General features: G+C 37.8%; 1 protein-coding gene across 4 annotated transcripts in view; it reads right to left on the minus strand.

Moving 5' to 3' along the window:
• Nucleotides 1–17,257, minus strand: part of SDK1 (sidekick cell adhesion molecule 1) — a 724,732-nt gene that overhangs the window by 566,500 nt on the left and 140,975 nt on the right. Inside the window, exon 1 of one of the 4 annotated variants that reach the window (XM_043455308.1) lies at nt 2,067–2,134. The exons of the other annotated variants lie outside the window; for them this stretch is intronic. Within the exon in view, the coding sequence (XP_043311243.1) occupies nt 2,067–2,081 (15 nt within the window). The 5' untranslated portion in view covers nt 2,082–2,134. Of the gene's footprint in view, nt 1–2,066; nt 2,135–17,257 lie in introns of those variants that run through there. 4 annotated transcript variants of the gene reach the window in all.

Consider the following 17,257-nt stretch of genomic DNA (forward strand, 5'->3'; position numbering starts at 1 on the left):
ACAAAATAAAGACTAGGAAACAGCGAAATCAGGGTCAGAAGAAAGTCAGAAGATAAAATAATACATTTATTTAGAAAAGACACAAAATTTCAGTCAGTTTTTAGCTCAGAATGAGTCAGGGGGAGGGGGGAACTCACAGATAAATCTGAAGAGGAAAGCAGAATAAATTATTAAAGATAAAAGAAGAAACTAATTAGAAAGTAAAACAAAAATGCCAGGACACTTGAAACCTAGGTTCTTTGGAATGACAAACAAAACTGGCAAAATCTGATTAAGAGGAAAGAGAGAACATCCAAATAAAACACTCTAGGATTGGAAAAGGAAACAAATCAGTTTTGAAAATGTTTTAACTTTAATTTTAAAACCTAGGCAGGATGGATAAAATATTAGAAAAATATACTGGAAAGGATACAATGAAGGAAAACATGAGCAGACCAAGTGACCATAGGAAAAACTAAAATATTAATAACAGTTAATGATGTAACTCTAGAAATTCAAACAGCACTAAACTCAGACGGTTTTCAGGAGAGTTTTTCAAATCTTCAAGGAACAGATAATCCCCATGGTATATAAAATGTCTTGGGATAAAGAAAAGTATTTTTCAAAAAGCTACTTGACATATTTTAACAGAGCAACACTAACTGAATTCATAAACATGATAAACATGAGAAGGGAAACTCAGAAATAACACTTACGAACACATGTAACTTTTTAAAAATAAAGTATTAAGATATAAAAGTTAGGCAAGTGTTGTGACCATGTACGGTTTATCCAAGGTATATAAGGATGTTTTAATAATAATGGAAAAAAGGAAAAAAAACCCAATGAATTTATTGTAGTACTCTATTAGAGAAAAAAACATTGTTATCAAATAGAGGCTGCGATATCATTTGATTATATCCAACTCTAATTTCTAACAAAAATGCTTAGCAAATTCATATCAAGGGTATATACCAGAAATTTAGAGAAAATTTTATATGTGATGGTCAAATATGAGGGGTATCAATTAAAGGAAGGCTGAAACAAGGAGCTTGGTTTCATCTGCTAATACCCCACACCCAAATACCTGATTTGGATATTGCAATTAGAGGTAAAAATATAGGAGTATAAATATAGGAGAGGAATAGATAAGGTTTCATAATTTATAAACAATAGAAAATCAGAGGTAATCAACAGAAAAATAAGAAATTTTGGCAAGTGGACACATACATAGTCAACACAAAAACCAATAGCTTTTATCCACCTCCAAAATAGTCAATTTAAGAATCTAATAGAAAAAAGTAATACACTGAAGTGGTACAAAACTAAAAGAAACATTTAAGATCTTTATGACAACTGTAAAACTTTACTGAGGAACAAAGCCAAATAAACGAAAAGATACACTGTTCAAGAATGGTAAGACTTAATACTGTAAAAATGTCAGTTTCTAACAAATTCATTGATAAACATAATCCCTAGCCCAGGAACTTGACCAATTAATCCTAAAACTTCCATAGAAACTTAAAACATGGAAGAAAGATTTAAAAGAAAAAACAATGAAAGAGTTTGAGCTATATGAAATAATAAGAAGCCAAAATTGCATTATATTAAAGAGTAAAACTAATACAGGAAGAGAAACAGCAATTAACAAGACAATTTAAAAGCTTTGAAATCATGAATATCATTGTTGCCATCATCATCATCATAGGTGACATTTCCTTAGCACTTATTATGCGCCAGGCACGGTTCTAAACTTATTGCATAGATTGGCTCTTTTATTTCTTACAATAATCCTCGTAAGTAGGTGCATTTTTATTGTTCTCACTTTATAGCTCAGGAGACTAAGAGTCAGAGAGGTTAAGTGCTTGTCTGAGGTGCTACATGTAGTGCCTGGCAGATCGAGACTCAAATCAGCGTATCTGACCACAGTAACCAGCATATTACCCTGGTACAGTGCCATATAGTTTATGGAGGCTCAGAATTGTAAAAGATAAAACTCTCAATCACTGGACGTGCAGAACATCTTCCTCTTAACACACCTCTCCAGCTGCACCCTTCTGTACCCTGCCCGTGCCCAGGAGACTGACCTGTCTGGACTGCATTAGTGGGCTTCTGTGACTTCCGGTTGGTTCCCAGTGGGGAGTGAGGGTAAATAACTACATCAAGGTCTTCATGCTGGCCCTGGAACCTCAACTGTCTCCCTCCACACACACCGGGTCTGTCTCTACAGGGCTGCCACAGAGTTCTCAACACCCATCGGCAAAATGTCCCAGCTCCCCGCAGGCGGCCCTCTCCACTCAACCCTTGCCACATCTATTTTCCACTCCCACTGACCTTCTCCCTATAGGCCTGGAGAGGAAAAAAACAGCTGTTCCTTGCTCCAGGGTATGGCAGGATTCCTTTCGCTTTCTCTCCCTCAGCTGCCACAATTTGTTAAAGTCTCTTCATTAAACTCTTCAGACACTATCCCTGTGTACTCGCCCAATCTGCTTTCTGCCAGGACCCTGACTGATACACTGAGACAGAATCAGTTAATCAAATCAGCTTTCCTTTGGGGAAATAAACAGTTAAAGCCTACCTCATATCAATCACAAGAAATATTACAGACATACTGAAGATCAATATATTCAAAACAAACTATATAAATATTAATAGAAGGTACAGGGAAATAAATATTTTATAACCCTGGGTAAGAATTCCTTCTTTACAAAGACACAAAACTGAAAACACATAAGAGAAAAACAATGAATTTAATGACATCGAAATTAAAATTTCTGTGCAACCAAAAAAGGGGCAACAGATTTGGCAGACAGAACTTGTAACATAAGAACGGATTAATAATTAAGACATGTAAAGAATGTCAAAACATCCACAAAAAAGATAAACCGCACAACAGTAAAGTGAAAGAACATATTCTACCAGACATACTGTAAAACTATAGCAATAACATGGGTAGCGCTGGTGTATAAAAGAGAGACAGGCTTTATTCCATGGTATTACGACAGATCAGATACCCTACACTTGTACCTGCTGACAACAATTTAAAATGTTAGATGAAATACTTTTTAAAAGGTATTCCAAAATGTATCTCTGATCAGGCAGAGGGTAAGAAGCCGGCAGGGAAAAAAGTGAAAGATATACTCCAGGAGGGCAGCGGGGTTTTACCATCTCTCTGAACTCTGGTGGCCCAGAGCTTCTGATTCGATGAATGCATGGGGCATCAGAGATAAGCAGTAAAGTCCATGGTTGCTACAAGGGGGTAAGCTCAAAAGAGACTTCTGAATACAGTTGGAATCACAAAGTCCTTCGCCCACAGTGTAAAGGTGAATGAGAAATAAACCCCAGTACAGAAGAAAAAGGCAAGGACACAGGTCTGAGTTACTGTTTTAGAAGGGAAAGCACTTCCCTGAGAATTTCTAACCACCAGGGGGCCTCCTGCAGGTCTGCAGGCCCAAATTCCCACTACACTACCAGGGAAGTCCAAAACAATAGCAAGCTAACAGTTTTTAAATGTATCCTTCAGGTAGCTATGCCCCCAGGCAACTGGCAAAAGCAAATACAATCCCTCTAGAAGAAAGCAGCTTCAACGTGGATTCACAGCATTACTGATGGTAGCAAACAGAGAAACAGGTAAAGGATTAGCAAGCAATCCACACAAGATAAAATGTACATCGTCAATAAACAGAGAACACAGAAAAAGATGCAGTCTCACCAGGAGTAACCAGAGATATGCAAATTTAAAAAAAACAGTGTGATATCACTGCACCCAAATATTGGCAAAGTTTATAAATCTCTTATTAGGTACACACAAGGATGTGGGAAAACTGAATGCTCTCTCACATGTTGCTAACTCATTCATGGTTCAGCAAAATATTTACTGAGCTCCTACCTATACCTGGTATTATTTTGGTGAAAACACAGAGTCTGTTTTGAAGTTTATATTATAGTGGCCAGTCAAATAATAAACAAATAACCATATGGGAAGGGCAGAAGGAAGGGCAGAGGGTTAAAGGCTATAAAGAAAAATAAATCAGGGTAAATACATAGCACAGAGGTCTGCAAACTTTTTCTGTGAAAGGCCAGACAGTAAACATTTTAGGCTGTAAGAAAATGACCTCAGTCGAAACTCCTGGCATTCCTCATTTCATTGCTCTTCACTTTATTGCGCTTCACAGATACTGTATTTTTTATTACAAATCGAATCTCCATGGCAACCCAGCGTCAAGCAAGTCTATCTATGCCATTTTCCAACAGCATTTGCTCAGTTTGGGGCTCAGTGTCACATGTTGGTAATTCTCATAGTATTTCATAATATTCTCATAAAATCTGAAACATTTTCATCACTATTATGTGTGTTAGGGTGATCTGTGATCAGCGATCTTTGATGTCACTGCTGTAGTTCTTATGGGGTTGCACACGCCATATGCCCATATCAGACAGTACACTTACGCTACAAATGCCCACTGTGTTCCGACTGCTCCAGTGAGTGGCTGTTCCCCTGTCCCTCCCCCTGTCTTTGAGCCTCCCAATTCTGAGACACAATATTGAGATTAGGCCAATTAACAACACCTATAATGGCCTCTGGGTGTTCATCTGAAAGAAAGAGTCACACCTCTCTCACTTTAAATCAAAAGCTAGAAGTGATCAAGCTTAGAGAGGAAGACACGTCAAACTCTGGGTAAGCCAAAAGCTAGGCCTCTTGTGTCAAACAGCTAAGCAAGTTGTTAGTATAAAGTAAAAACTCTTGGAGAAAATTAAAAGTGCTACTCCTGTGAATATAAAAATGACAAAAAAAAAAAGTTAAACAGTCTTATTGCTGCCTTGGAGAAAATTTTAGTGGTCTGGATAAAAGATCAAACCAGTCACAATATTCCAGTAAACTAAAACCTAGTTCAGTAGGAGGCCCCAGCTCTGTTCAAGTCCGTAAAGTCTGAAAGAGATGAGGAAGCTTGTGGAAGAAAAGTCTGAAGCTAACAGAAGTTGGTTCATGAAGCTTAAGGAAAGAAACCGTCTCTACAGCATTAAACTGTAAGCTGAAGCAGCAGGCGCTGATGCAGAAGCTGTGGCAAGCGTACACTGCAGGAAGCAGAAAATAAACTAATCGAGACTCCTCAAAAGCTTTTTCTTTGCAATAAAATATACCAAGAAAGATGAATATTTGAAATTCCTTTTATGTTTATAGCTTAGCTCACAAAGAGAGGGAACTCCTTTTCAAAGGATAAAACAAGTAAGCGTGAAGCATAAATGGAGCACAGACCCAACGCAGCTTAAACTGGTGGCCCAGAACCACGAGCTTCTGCTTTTAATGACTGTACAAAATACAGAAGACAAGACCTTGGGGCCATATAAGGTGAGAAGCTATAATAAAGCAACTAAAGACCCCTACTTCCTGTGAAAAGATAAAAAAGTCTTTTTTATTGGTCTAAATTCTGGATAACAGTGGGGGGGGGGTCTGAATTTTAATCACAAATTGACCTTAATGAATGATTGAAATCTAAGTTGACTCTATCTGTATGGTCCAAAGCACACACTTTATTGTTTAGTCACTAAGTCATGTCCAACTCTTTGCAACCCTATGGACTGGAAGCCCACAAGGCTCCTCTGTCCACAGGATTTCCCAGGCAAGAATATTGGAGTGTGTTTCCATTATCTCCTCCAGGGGATCTTCCTGACCCAGGGACTGAACCCGTGTCACCTGCATTGGCAGGCAAATTCTTTACCACTGAGCCACCAAGGAAGCCAAAGCACTCCAAACAGAGAAATTAATTTGAAGTAGTCCCACCCTAGTAGCTGTCCCAAAGTAAGAGAAAACACAATTGCCTCCAGAGAAAGTCTCCTCATGATGCAATCTTCACATTTTTACAGTTAAAATCTCCATACACACAAACTTAAAATAAAAATAACATATGAGAAAAGAAAGCATTGTAGTGAGGGTCAACGCATAAAGCAAATGTGATCATGAGACTCACTAAAAAATTTAGGATACACAGAATGTTAAGACATTGAAAACAATCCAAGATACTTAACATGTTTTGAAAAATAATAGGCAATTAAAAGTCACAGGAAAGGACCAAGAGACAAAGTATGACCAAGCACACTTTACAAAGGAAAAAATACACCTTCTAAAAAAAATATAATTAACTGAACAGCAAGTTAGATATAGCTGAAAAGAGAACTTTTGAAGCATAAGCTAGAAAAGAAGAAAAGTAACTAGAATGTGGAATAAGGCAAATAGAAAAAGAATTTTTTTTTTTAATGTTCAGAGATACAGAATAGAGAAGTACTAAAATACATGTAATAGGAATCCTCAAAGAACATGGAGGGAAGATATAATGACAGAAAATCTTCCAGAGTTGATGATAGACATAAATCCTCAGATTCAGGAAGCACAACAAATCCCAATTCAATGAAGATAATTACAAAGAATTTACACTTCGGCACATTACCATGAAACTTTAAAACACCAAAGACAAACAGACCATCTTAGCAACAGCAAGTCAATTTACAAAGAATTCTCATCAGCAACATTGGGAAGTCAGAAGACAACAGAACAGTCTATGATACAGAAAGAAAATAACTGTTAACATAGATTTCTATATCAAATAAAACTGTCTTTCAAATACAATGCAAAAATAAAAATATTTTAAGGCAAACAAAACCAAACAATGTCAAAAGGAATTTCTAAATGATATATACTTGCAAACGCAGAAGGATGGTCTGAGAACACAAGATGAAGAGCGGGGCACAGCAAAGAGTAAACACACAGTTAATCCCATACCATGTAAAACAACAAGAAGGAGACTGCATCTGGGGTTAAGAAAGAAGAAGAGATAGAACTAAATATACTGGAAAACAAGGATATAGAAGAGAAGTGACCAGAATTAAGATCATTTAGAGGTTCTTGGGAGTGGTAGAGTGAAGTCTTTAGACTTTAAATATGCACATTAAACCTTTTAGAATAACTGCAAAACTAACAGAAAAATAATTTGTTAAATCTAAAGGAGTGGAAGAAAATAGGAAAAGGTTTTTTACAACGTCAAATGGGGATAAAATAAAATGGTGGCAATACAGTGGTAAAAACGGCTCCAAAAATATCAATAATCATAGCAGGTATAATTGTTCTGAATCCTTCAACTAAAAACAAATATTGTAAAACTAGGTAAAAAAATAGAAATCCCCATCTGTAATGCTTACAAGAGACACAAGGCACAAGCATAGTGAAATACAGAAAAGTAAAGAAAAAAGATACACCAGAGAAACACTGAGAAGTCTGATGCAGGTCTTACTGGGCTACCCCGAGCCGAGCTGCCTCCTTTCTGGAGGCTGCAAGGAAGGACAGCGTTGCTTGCCTTCCCAAGCTTCTAGGGCGTCAGCCTCCTTTGACCCACGTCTCCTTCCACCTGCAAAGCCAGCAACAGCTGATCAGGTACTTCCCACACCACACCACTCTGACCTCATCTCCTGCCTCCCTATCCCACACTGAAGGGACCCAGTCATCACACCACACGGCTGGCAAGTGGTGGAGGGCATCTTTCAACTGAAACCACTGACTCAAAAACCCAGAATCTTCCTCTGTCCTTCACTGCTGTGAATATATACGAATAAGAAAAGCAAAGAATACACATGGATTTGGAAAAATAGCCTAAGAAAACCAAATGGAGACAATAGAGTGGTCTAAAATGATCACCTAGTTTCTACCACACTCTCTAAACATTATCCTATATAAATATATTAGCACCTTATTTTAGGAACTAAGGTTCTACATTTAGGAAAAAGAAGCTAGAAGTAGAATGATGGTAATTACAAAGATAGAAAAAAAAAAAAAAAAGGAATAATTGAAGATATGCTAGTAGCTGAGCCTAGAGGGAAAATGTAGTAGTAATCAATGAGCACATATGAGTGAAAGTCGCTCAGTCGCGTCCGACTCTTTGCGACCTCATGCACAGTCCACGGACTTCTCCAGGCCAGAATACTGGAGTGGGTAGCCTTTTCCCTCTCCAGCGGATGAGCACATGAGAGCACGCAGATTCAAAAGGCTTCTCTAAAATTATCCAGGATTGCCAACATCTGACTTCAAGCAAGAGTCCCATCTAGAGGTGGGTGGTCCCTCGGTTAAAAACCCCACAAAGCTATTCTTCAAACCAACCTAGATTTTTATTTATACTATGTAACTAGGAATAGTGCATTCAACACAAATCTACAAGGATTATTTAAGAAGTAAATTTATAAAGCATTTTTTAAAGGCACAAGCCAAGTAATTACAATAAGCATTAAACACAATTTCACTCCTCGTTTTCCACATGTTCTAAATGATTCCCTGGTTTGGGGAAGGATTTGAGATGGAACCAACTTTCTGAGAGGCAGTGGGGAAGGCTTGGAGAAGGACATCTGGGTTTGAGGTCTCTTTTCATTTACTGCAGTAAATTATTTCACTGATTTTCAGGTGTGTTTTATGAGCTTCGGTCAGACAAGCTTGACCTACCTCACAGGTTTCTGTAATGCTGAGGTAAACTGGTATATATAAAAATATTTAAAGCCATAAGGAGCCATTCAAATAGAAGGGATAATGACACTGATGGTGTTGATAATGATGGAGAAAGATGAGTAGCAAGAGAAAGAAGAACAAAGGTGGAGGAAAGGAAAGGGTCAAATAAAATGACCTTTCATGTCATTACATCAATAATACTTATGAGCGTTTCTTCCTTAGGTTTGCCAACAACTTGTATATTGTAGCTTGTACATTACCCCATGTTCTTACGGCTCTACTATTAAGTAGCCATGTAACTTCGGCAAGTCACTGGTCTTAACTTCTTCAAACATACATTGAGTAATTTAAGCTCAGGTTCTAAGTTCTCATAGCTTTCTAGTGCTCCACAAACTTCACTTCAGTAAGACAATGATTCTTTTTTCTTCTACTTAATTCAAACAGTAGTATCCTATTTATTTCAAGGCCCTGTGATGGGGAAGTAACCATTTTTAAATAAATATAGAACTAATCATTATCAATTACAATTACTCTGCTAAGATATAAAAATAATTTTATGTATTTGTTCCTTCAAAACATATATTTAGCTTGTATTTTTTTCTAACTTATTAACTTCATCCTTCTAATTATGTAATAAATCTCTTCAGGCAGAAAAATGATTAATTCTTCTAATCTCCTTCCCAGTACCTAGCAACACACTAGGCATATGCCGGATGCTCAATAGAATTTACACAAAATGTGTAACATGTAGAAACTCAATTGTTCTTTATCATCCTTCCTCCTTCAGCAAAAGGTGTTTTGAAACTGTGAAAACATAATAGCTAAAAATGGAACTTTGTGGATATCTAAAAAACAAGAGATGCAAACATTGACAAACCTTTTACCAACAAAAAAGCAGTGGAGGGAAGTACGAATTCACTAACTGCAAACACCGGAGAGGAGGCGGCACGGGCAAAGGATGAGAGAGCACTCGTGTTCACTGCGGCACCGTTTTCACATAAGCCGAAGTACAAAAGGAGGATGTAAAGATTACAAAAGGGAAAAACTGAAAAAATGCTCGAGGCTGCAACACATGCCGCAAGTAAAGGCGACTGTGGTTATAAATAATTTGAAGAGTTTGATTTTTTTTTTAAGAGGAAAAAAGCCTTTTTCACAAGTCAAAAATACTTCAATGTTTGTTTCCAAGAAACTTCACCTTACAATTGAAGGTTAAAGTCCCAGAGTGTTTCATACTAGTAAAATCAGGCAAGTTTTATATTAAAAACAGAAAGCCAAATGGACTGTACAAAATAAAGCCCCATAACACTCATTCTGTTCTTGGTTAGTAAAAAGCAGTATTTTATTTGTTTCTTTGCAGTGTTGCCAGTCCTTCACTTGAACACAAACTAAGCTGGTCTGTGTAAGTTGACAGGAGTTTCTTATTCTTGACTTACTTCAAACATTTCAGACAAATGAAAACAAAGTATAAATACATGAAACAGAACTTCTCTGAATTAGTTGAAGAATATAAATTGACTGCTCATATTGATAACTTTATTAATGAACCCTTACTTAGCAAGGTTTTAATTACCTGTAGTTTGAGTATTAACACATGTTAAAAATAACAGTGTGAAATAACCCAGTTTACAATATCTGGAGATGATAATGATTTTGTTGAGAGAAACAAGGTCTAATAAAAATAATCCAGATTCCTAATACCACTTACTGACAATCACAGCTTTATATCATGCTAAAATTACATACTTATCTCCTCATTAGCAACTAATCTCACTGACTCTTCTTGCCAAACCAATTATGAGAAAATTTTCAGGCTCAAAGCAATTAATAGGACCCTTGGACCTCTCTCGATCTTCTCGTGACTCAAGTAATTAGCATGCACTTGTACAGGAAATCCAAATTGTTTTCCTAAACTAATGAATGAAATGAAGGACATCAAAATGTTATCAACTGACAGCAATAAAAGTCCTAATCCACCAATAGTCTTCCAACAGATACAATAACTGGATGAGGTTGACAGGTTCTTTTTGGTCAACTCAGACTATTTGGGGGTATAAATAAGGAGGAGAAAGGAGAGATAGTCACTTATCAAACACAGCAAACTCTTTAGGTAATAAAGGAATATGTTATAGGCAGTGCTTTGTATATTAAATAGCTTCTGGGTTCTCCCAACTCTTTAGTCACATAATACAAGGTGAATACATTATTACAGCAGAAATTTGCATTTATATGATACTTTCTTCCAAGCAGCTCAAAATGGAAGAACATAAGGCTAAGCCATTTTCTCACAATTTCATAAAAAGCCTGGAATTTTCTGAAAAGAAATTTGGAAAGCTTGATTCTCCTGTCGGTCCCTTATTTTCCGTGTCCTTTCAACCATTCATTTCAGAAATCAGGCTGTAATCTTTTGTTAGACTTTCATAGTTTCCTCTCCTTTCACAACCCCAAACTCAATAAAAAGTTTCCACTGTATACAGTTTCAGCTTTCTCCCCAAGGTTTCTTACTGACAGAATGAGAGCCTCAAAGCAGACTTTCTTTTTTCACGGACATAGTTTATGTCACAAATTAGCAGCTCATTAGCCACCCCCAGCTCTAACTTTTTAAAAGGCTAAATTAACAGTCTTAAAATGAAACTTAGTTTGATTACAGACTTTATATTTCTTAACTAAAACTGAGGCCCTACAAGACATCTTAAATAGTTATAAACAGTGTTTTGAGGACGGTACTTTGACTCTCTCTGAAGCCCACTGCCTGTCAGATCCTAAACCTGTTAGATTTGCTCCTGGTAAACAGTACAAACCTAGAGTCTGACAAAAAAATAAGCACTCTCTGTGTATTTGTTTAAAATGGGGGTTGGCATATAAGTTTCTGAAAATTTTCAACTCGATTCAGAAAAACCCAGTTGCAAATTCCTCCAATGATACCAGGCCCCAACAAGGCTGAGAACCATCAGAACCTTGCTAGTCTCTGTCCTCATGGACATGAGGAGTGTTAAATACAGTAAAATTAATGAGAAGATGTTGCTTCTGGCCATCAATATTATTGCATAAATTCTGAGCCTGAGATGACGTTAAAAATATTCTCTCATACCAAGTCAAGCAAATCTCTGAAATTTCTAACCAATGACTAAGCCATTGATCAACACACAGTTACTTTCCTGTGTCTTAATTCAGAGAAGCTTCACCTGATCTGAAATCTTAGGAAGTGCTTTCAATTTCCTTGGGAGAATGCCTGACAGACTTCTTTCTAATCTCCCTTTAGATAAAGCTCTCTGAAGATCAAAGGGGCCTCACTCAGGCAGATGTGTTTTGCTGTCAATGGCTAAGAGGGAAAAACAGACTTCAAGCAAACTGCTCAGAGAATCCTTAAATAATTAGGCACTAAATGGAGAATACAAAGTCTTCAGAAATGTCAATGGATAAGGGAAAAGCATGGCATTGACACTTACCAAAAACTTTCTTTGAAAAACCAACCTAGAAATATGCCCTACCTGGAAAACTAAATCACAATTAAGTAGACAAGCTCTTCACAAATATTTTAAAATACTGAAGACGTATACAGAATCTGATGCTATTTACTGTGCCTTAATTTCTAAAGAATTTCTGATGAAATCAACTGATACAAAATTCCAAATTTAAAAATCATCCTGTACATAATCACATAATCAGAAAAATCTATCTTTAGACCTAACAACATGCTGTTACTATTTCATGAAAGTTAAAGTTTTAGTCACTCAGTCACATCCGACTCTTTGTGACCCCATGGACGGTATCCCACCTGGCTCCTCTGTCCATGGAATTCTCCGGGCAAGAATGCTGGAGTGGGTTGCCATTCCTTTCTCCATGAGATCTTTCTGACCCAAGGATTGAATTTGGATCTCCTGCATTGCAGGCAGACTCTTTACTGTCTGAGCCACCAGACTTTATGTAATTAGAGAAAAGCTCAAATTGTGTAAACAGCCCCCAAAATTCCATAAACTAATTTGTTTTTAACCTTCTGGGAAACACATTATTAGGCATTGGAAAAATCATATTTCACTAGTACTAAAAGGAAATATTCTTCTCTGAAGCAACATGAATATCACATGAAGAATAAAGAAATGCTGAACATTTCTCTGAAACTGTTTCACAACTTGAATTTCCCTGGTGACTGAGACAGTAAAGAAAATGCCTGCAATGCAGAAGGCCAGGTTCCATCCCGGGGTCAGGACAGTACCCTGTAGGGGGCAACGGCTACCCACTCCAGTATCCTTGCTGGAGAATCCCATGGACAGAAGAGCCTGGCGGGCTACAGTCCATGGGGTCACAAAGAGTTGAACACAACCGAGCAACTAACATACTTGAACAAATGATTCTCTGTGTTTTAATTTTTCCATTTAAAAATATTAAGATAATTTTTTATTTCTTGAATATTTATCATTATAAATGACTGAGGCAAAGAACTGCTTAAAATCCACAATTAAAAAATACAGTAATAGTGATAATTATGTCACCTATGTACAACAATTAGAAAGCCAGAAAGCCTAAAAATTATACAAAAGCAAGATCTCTAATAAACCTGTGATGCATTTTCAGATTTTTCCATGCACTGTTCCATGGCATAAGCTAAAAAACAAAGTCTAACGCTAAGGAAAATTAAGTCTTCATTTGAAGAAAAAGTTTTAATTAAACACTGTCCATTTACAAATTTTACAGTTTTCAATTGTCAGCAATTTTTAAAACCATTTTTCTACCATAAAAGTAATATGTGATTACATAAATTTTTTTTTACTGATTTACTAAAAATACATGCTCTCCATGAAGCACAGAGCAAAATATAAAGAAATAAAAAGTATCCCAAATTCTACCACTCAGGTATAACCACATTTATCAACATATGGTGCCTTTACTTAAGATCTCATTTACCAACTACATGTAAGTTTTCACATATATTATATGCATATGGAGAGAGATGGAGAGAGACAGATTTTTACCAGCATACTTATCAAAGGAATTAAAGACAGTAAAGAAGAAGAACTGGAATGTTCATAATGTTTACCATGGATGATTTGTAAATACTCCCAACTCTAAAAAGTCAATGCTCCCAGTCATTTCACATCAATTTAAACACACAGTAAATCATTAGCCAAAATCCTAAGCTAGGAAAATCCCCTTTATGTTGTTCAGTTCAACTCTGCTACGGAGAAGAGGGGCAGGGGGGAAGACTTGGTGTAATCCTCTTGACAGATGATCACAATCATTTGGATAGTTCTGCCATTACTAGCAAATAGAAAGGAGCCAGTTATTATTTTACGTGATAAGCAAGAATGACAAGCAGTTTCACATGAACTGTGGACATGGAGCATGGCTCAAAAGCAGGCACCCTCACCCTGAGGCAGGGGCGGCTGGAGACGGGTAAGCCCGCCAGAAGCAGCGCGAGGCTGAGCCACAGCCCGAGCTGAGGGGTCCGACTGACAAGGCACAACCCAGCCGAGTTCTTGGGGTGAGGACGCAGCGAGGCGAGGAGCCCGTCTGAGAGAACAATGCTCACTCTGCTCTCCAGGTGAGCGCTCAGAGTGCACCCAGCCTCAGAGCAAGCGCGAGGCCCTGCTGCCGCACTTCCCATTACTCCGTGTGCGGCAGCAGCGTCCGTGCCGGAACACCTCACTGCTTCAGGCCCTGCAGAACACAGCTCCCAGAGCCAGCACAGAAAGCTAAGAATCTGCCTGAGGACCCTCGGGCTCTCTCCACATCCCAAGAACTAAACAAAACTTACTTTCCCATGAGTGCTCATGTGTTAAATCATGACTGCCACTGTGTCCAACAGCCCCGCTCTATGAGGCAGAGGTCAAGGCGTAGCCAGTAACAAAACCTCACCTAACACAGCTGCCCATTTGAGAAGAGAAAAACCACCACATCCTGAAGTAGCACTCACAGGGATCCATGGATATGCTTTACAATCAGCCCAAGAAAATAGGAGTGATTAGAAATCACTACAACTTTTATTCAGGAAGGACGAGCTCCATGTGAACATGTCCCAGATTTGGTTAACATAAAATTCTCCTCACCAAGCCCCTGTGGTTCGTTGTATATATATTCAGACCTATGGCTAGCTCAGTGTTGACTCCCCAGAATGCACCACCGTAGACTGTAAAATGGTTCCGTAAACACCAACACCATGCTCTAAGCCGGCTCACCAGGCACTCCTTCCAGTCCTTCCAAGTCCTGTGCCTGAATGGCCAGATAAGCGAATGATAAGAAAAAAAATGGGACTACCTCCCTTCCGGGGCCTTTCCCATCCTCCATTAAATGGTTAATCAGGAAGAGTGTGTTTCCAGTACATGAGGGACTTGATCCCACCAAAAACCTAACATCATACAAACCTCAGCAATTAGAGGGGTGGATGCTGCTGCTGCTGCTGCTAAGTCGCTTCAGTTGTGTCTGACTCTGTGCAACCCCATAGACGGGAGCCCACCAGGCTCTGCCGTCCCTGGGATTCTCCAGGCAAGAACACTGGAGTGGGCTGCCATTTCCTTCTCCAATGCATGGAGTGAAAAGTGAAAGTGACGTCGCTCAGTCACATCCGACTCTTAGCGACGCCATGGACTGCAGCCTACCAGGCTCCTCCATCCATGGGATTTTCCAGGCAAGAGTACTGGAGTGGGGTGCCATTGTCTTCTCCATTAGAGGGGTGGAGGGCCAGTCAAAAAGAAAGTGTCCATAGGTATCACATGACAGGAAAAACCAATGGTCAGGGACACCAGAGTATCTCTAATAGAAATATCTCTTCTCAGGCTTAGTCTTCAATTGCTGAGATCTCAAATTACACGGAAATTATTCATTATGTCTTACATACCTGCTTCCCCTAATTTTCATTTGTTGGTTTAAATAGCTTTATTCATAGTTGAGTTTGCACATTATAAAAATGGGAACACTTACAACAATTTCTAGGGAATGCCATCCACTGACACAAGAGACAAACTAGACACGAGGCCTCCGCTTCATCCCAGAAGCCACCCCAGACCGCCAATCGGGAAGTCCGCTAGAGTGCATCCTCTGCAGGTCGCTCTGAAGTGGACGCCCAATTCCACCTTGCTTCGGGGATCTCCCAAGTTGCAGCCTCATTCACAGAGTTGCCTCCACCACTCTCAAATTTTCTGATACAACTTCTATAGGACTTTGGGCCCCTCCTTTCAGAACTCTTCCTCTAAATGTACCTTCAGTTAGTAATAATATTAGTCTTGGCGACACAAAGAACATTTTCAAAATATTCAACTATGAATATTTTTCAAGTATGATACTATTAGTTCAGTGTCAAATATGATACTTATAGTTTCAAGTATGATATTATTAATATAGTTCAACATAAAATCTAAAGGAAAAAATCATATAAATGTATATTTTCTCCAGGTAAGGACTAATTTAATGCACAATTTAGCTGGTCAAGACTTAACTTGACTATAAAAATCTGCTATTAAAAACTTGAACTAAGAAATAAGCCATAAAATTGAAATATATTTCAGCCAAAATACTTTATATGTGTGTCTAGATATACACATATGTACACATACCATAAACATTAAAAACATACTGTGAAACAAGCAGTAAGCAAATACTTACCATATTATAAATGTTACTTTTAAAAAAACATAACTTTTATTTTTAAAAAAAGTAATTTATAGAAAAGACACTTCAAGTTTTAACTTTTATAACTTCCTTTAACAGAGAAAAACAAATTTCTCTGTCCCAAAAAAGTGCTTTGTATACTTGAAATGTGTATTTATATGTTTTCCCTTCAGAGAAAAATGTATCAGTATAATAGTACTAAGAAATAAGTACACAAAATATTTTCAAATAATTTTTACAACTGACAAAAAAGTCATAGTTAAAAAATACTAAAAGGCATTTATTTGTTTTTAGATCAAAGCTATCAGAAAGAGAGGAACGTTTTACACCCACATGGCCCTCTGGGTTCAGAAGCTCCAGAGATGAGGAAATGGCCCTGAGCACAGATGCCTGGAGTGGGAAAAAGAACTATGAGGCCTACACCCCTGGAATGTCAAGTTCAGGTTCCTATGTCATCACTAAATGTAAAAATTACAATAGAGAGAATAATATACAAAAGTCATGGATTAATAGATATAGTACTGTAGAGACATCAGTTGTTCCCAAGTTCATCTATGGACAACATAATCCCATTCAAATCTTTGCAGAGTATTTGTGTGTGTGATTTGACACATTGATTATACAAACTTACATGAAAATACAGGTAGGTCAATACTGATCAAAACAATATCAAAGAGGAACAAATTTAGAGACTTTCATTATCCGATATAAATCTTATTTATTAAACTACAATAATTGAGATAGTACGGTAATAGTGCACAATAGATGAAAGAGAACGATAAAATAGAACCCCTATTCACTTGGGCAAAAGGACGAGTCCTACACACAGTCGTCTGGTTTACGACAAGCGTGACACCACAGGGATTGCAGGGGGTGATCACGGTGATAGTGACGTCGTGTCAAACACACACACGTGGAAAAACAAGTCTTGGACTCCTTCTCATACCATAAACAACAACAATTCCAGACAGACTGTACACTTATAGATTATTCTATTTCCCATCAGGACTCTGAACATAAAGGTGATTTACAAAAAAGAAAAAAAAAGGAAGAAAAAAGGAAGGCTCTTGAAAATAATAATGGATTAGCAGACAAAAAAGCAGGAAAGTGGGACAATCAATGAAGGAAATCTCCCTGTGTACAGCACAAAAAGAAAAAGTCTTGTAAAAAGAAGAGCAAAAACAGTTAGAA

Source organism: Cervus canadensis, chromosome 32 (genome assembly GCF_019320065.1).
Source record: "Cervus canadensis isolate Bull #8, Minnesota chromosome 32, ASM1932006v1, whole genome shotgun sequence".
Taxonomy (NCBI): domain Eukaryota; kingdom Metazoa; phylum Chordata; class Mammalia; order Artiodactyla; family Cervidae; genus Cervus; species Cervus canadensis.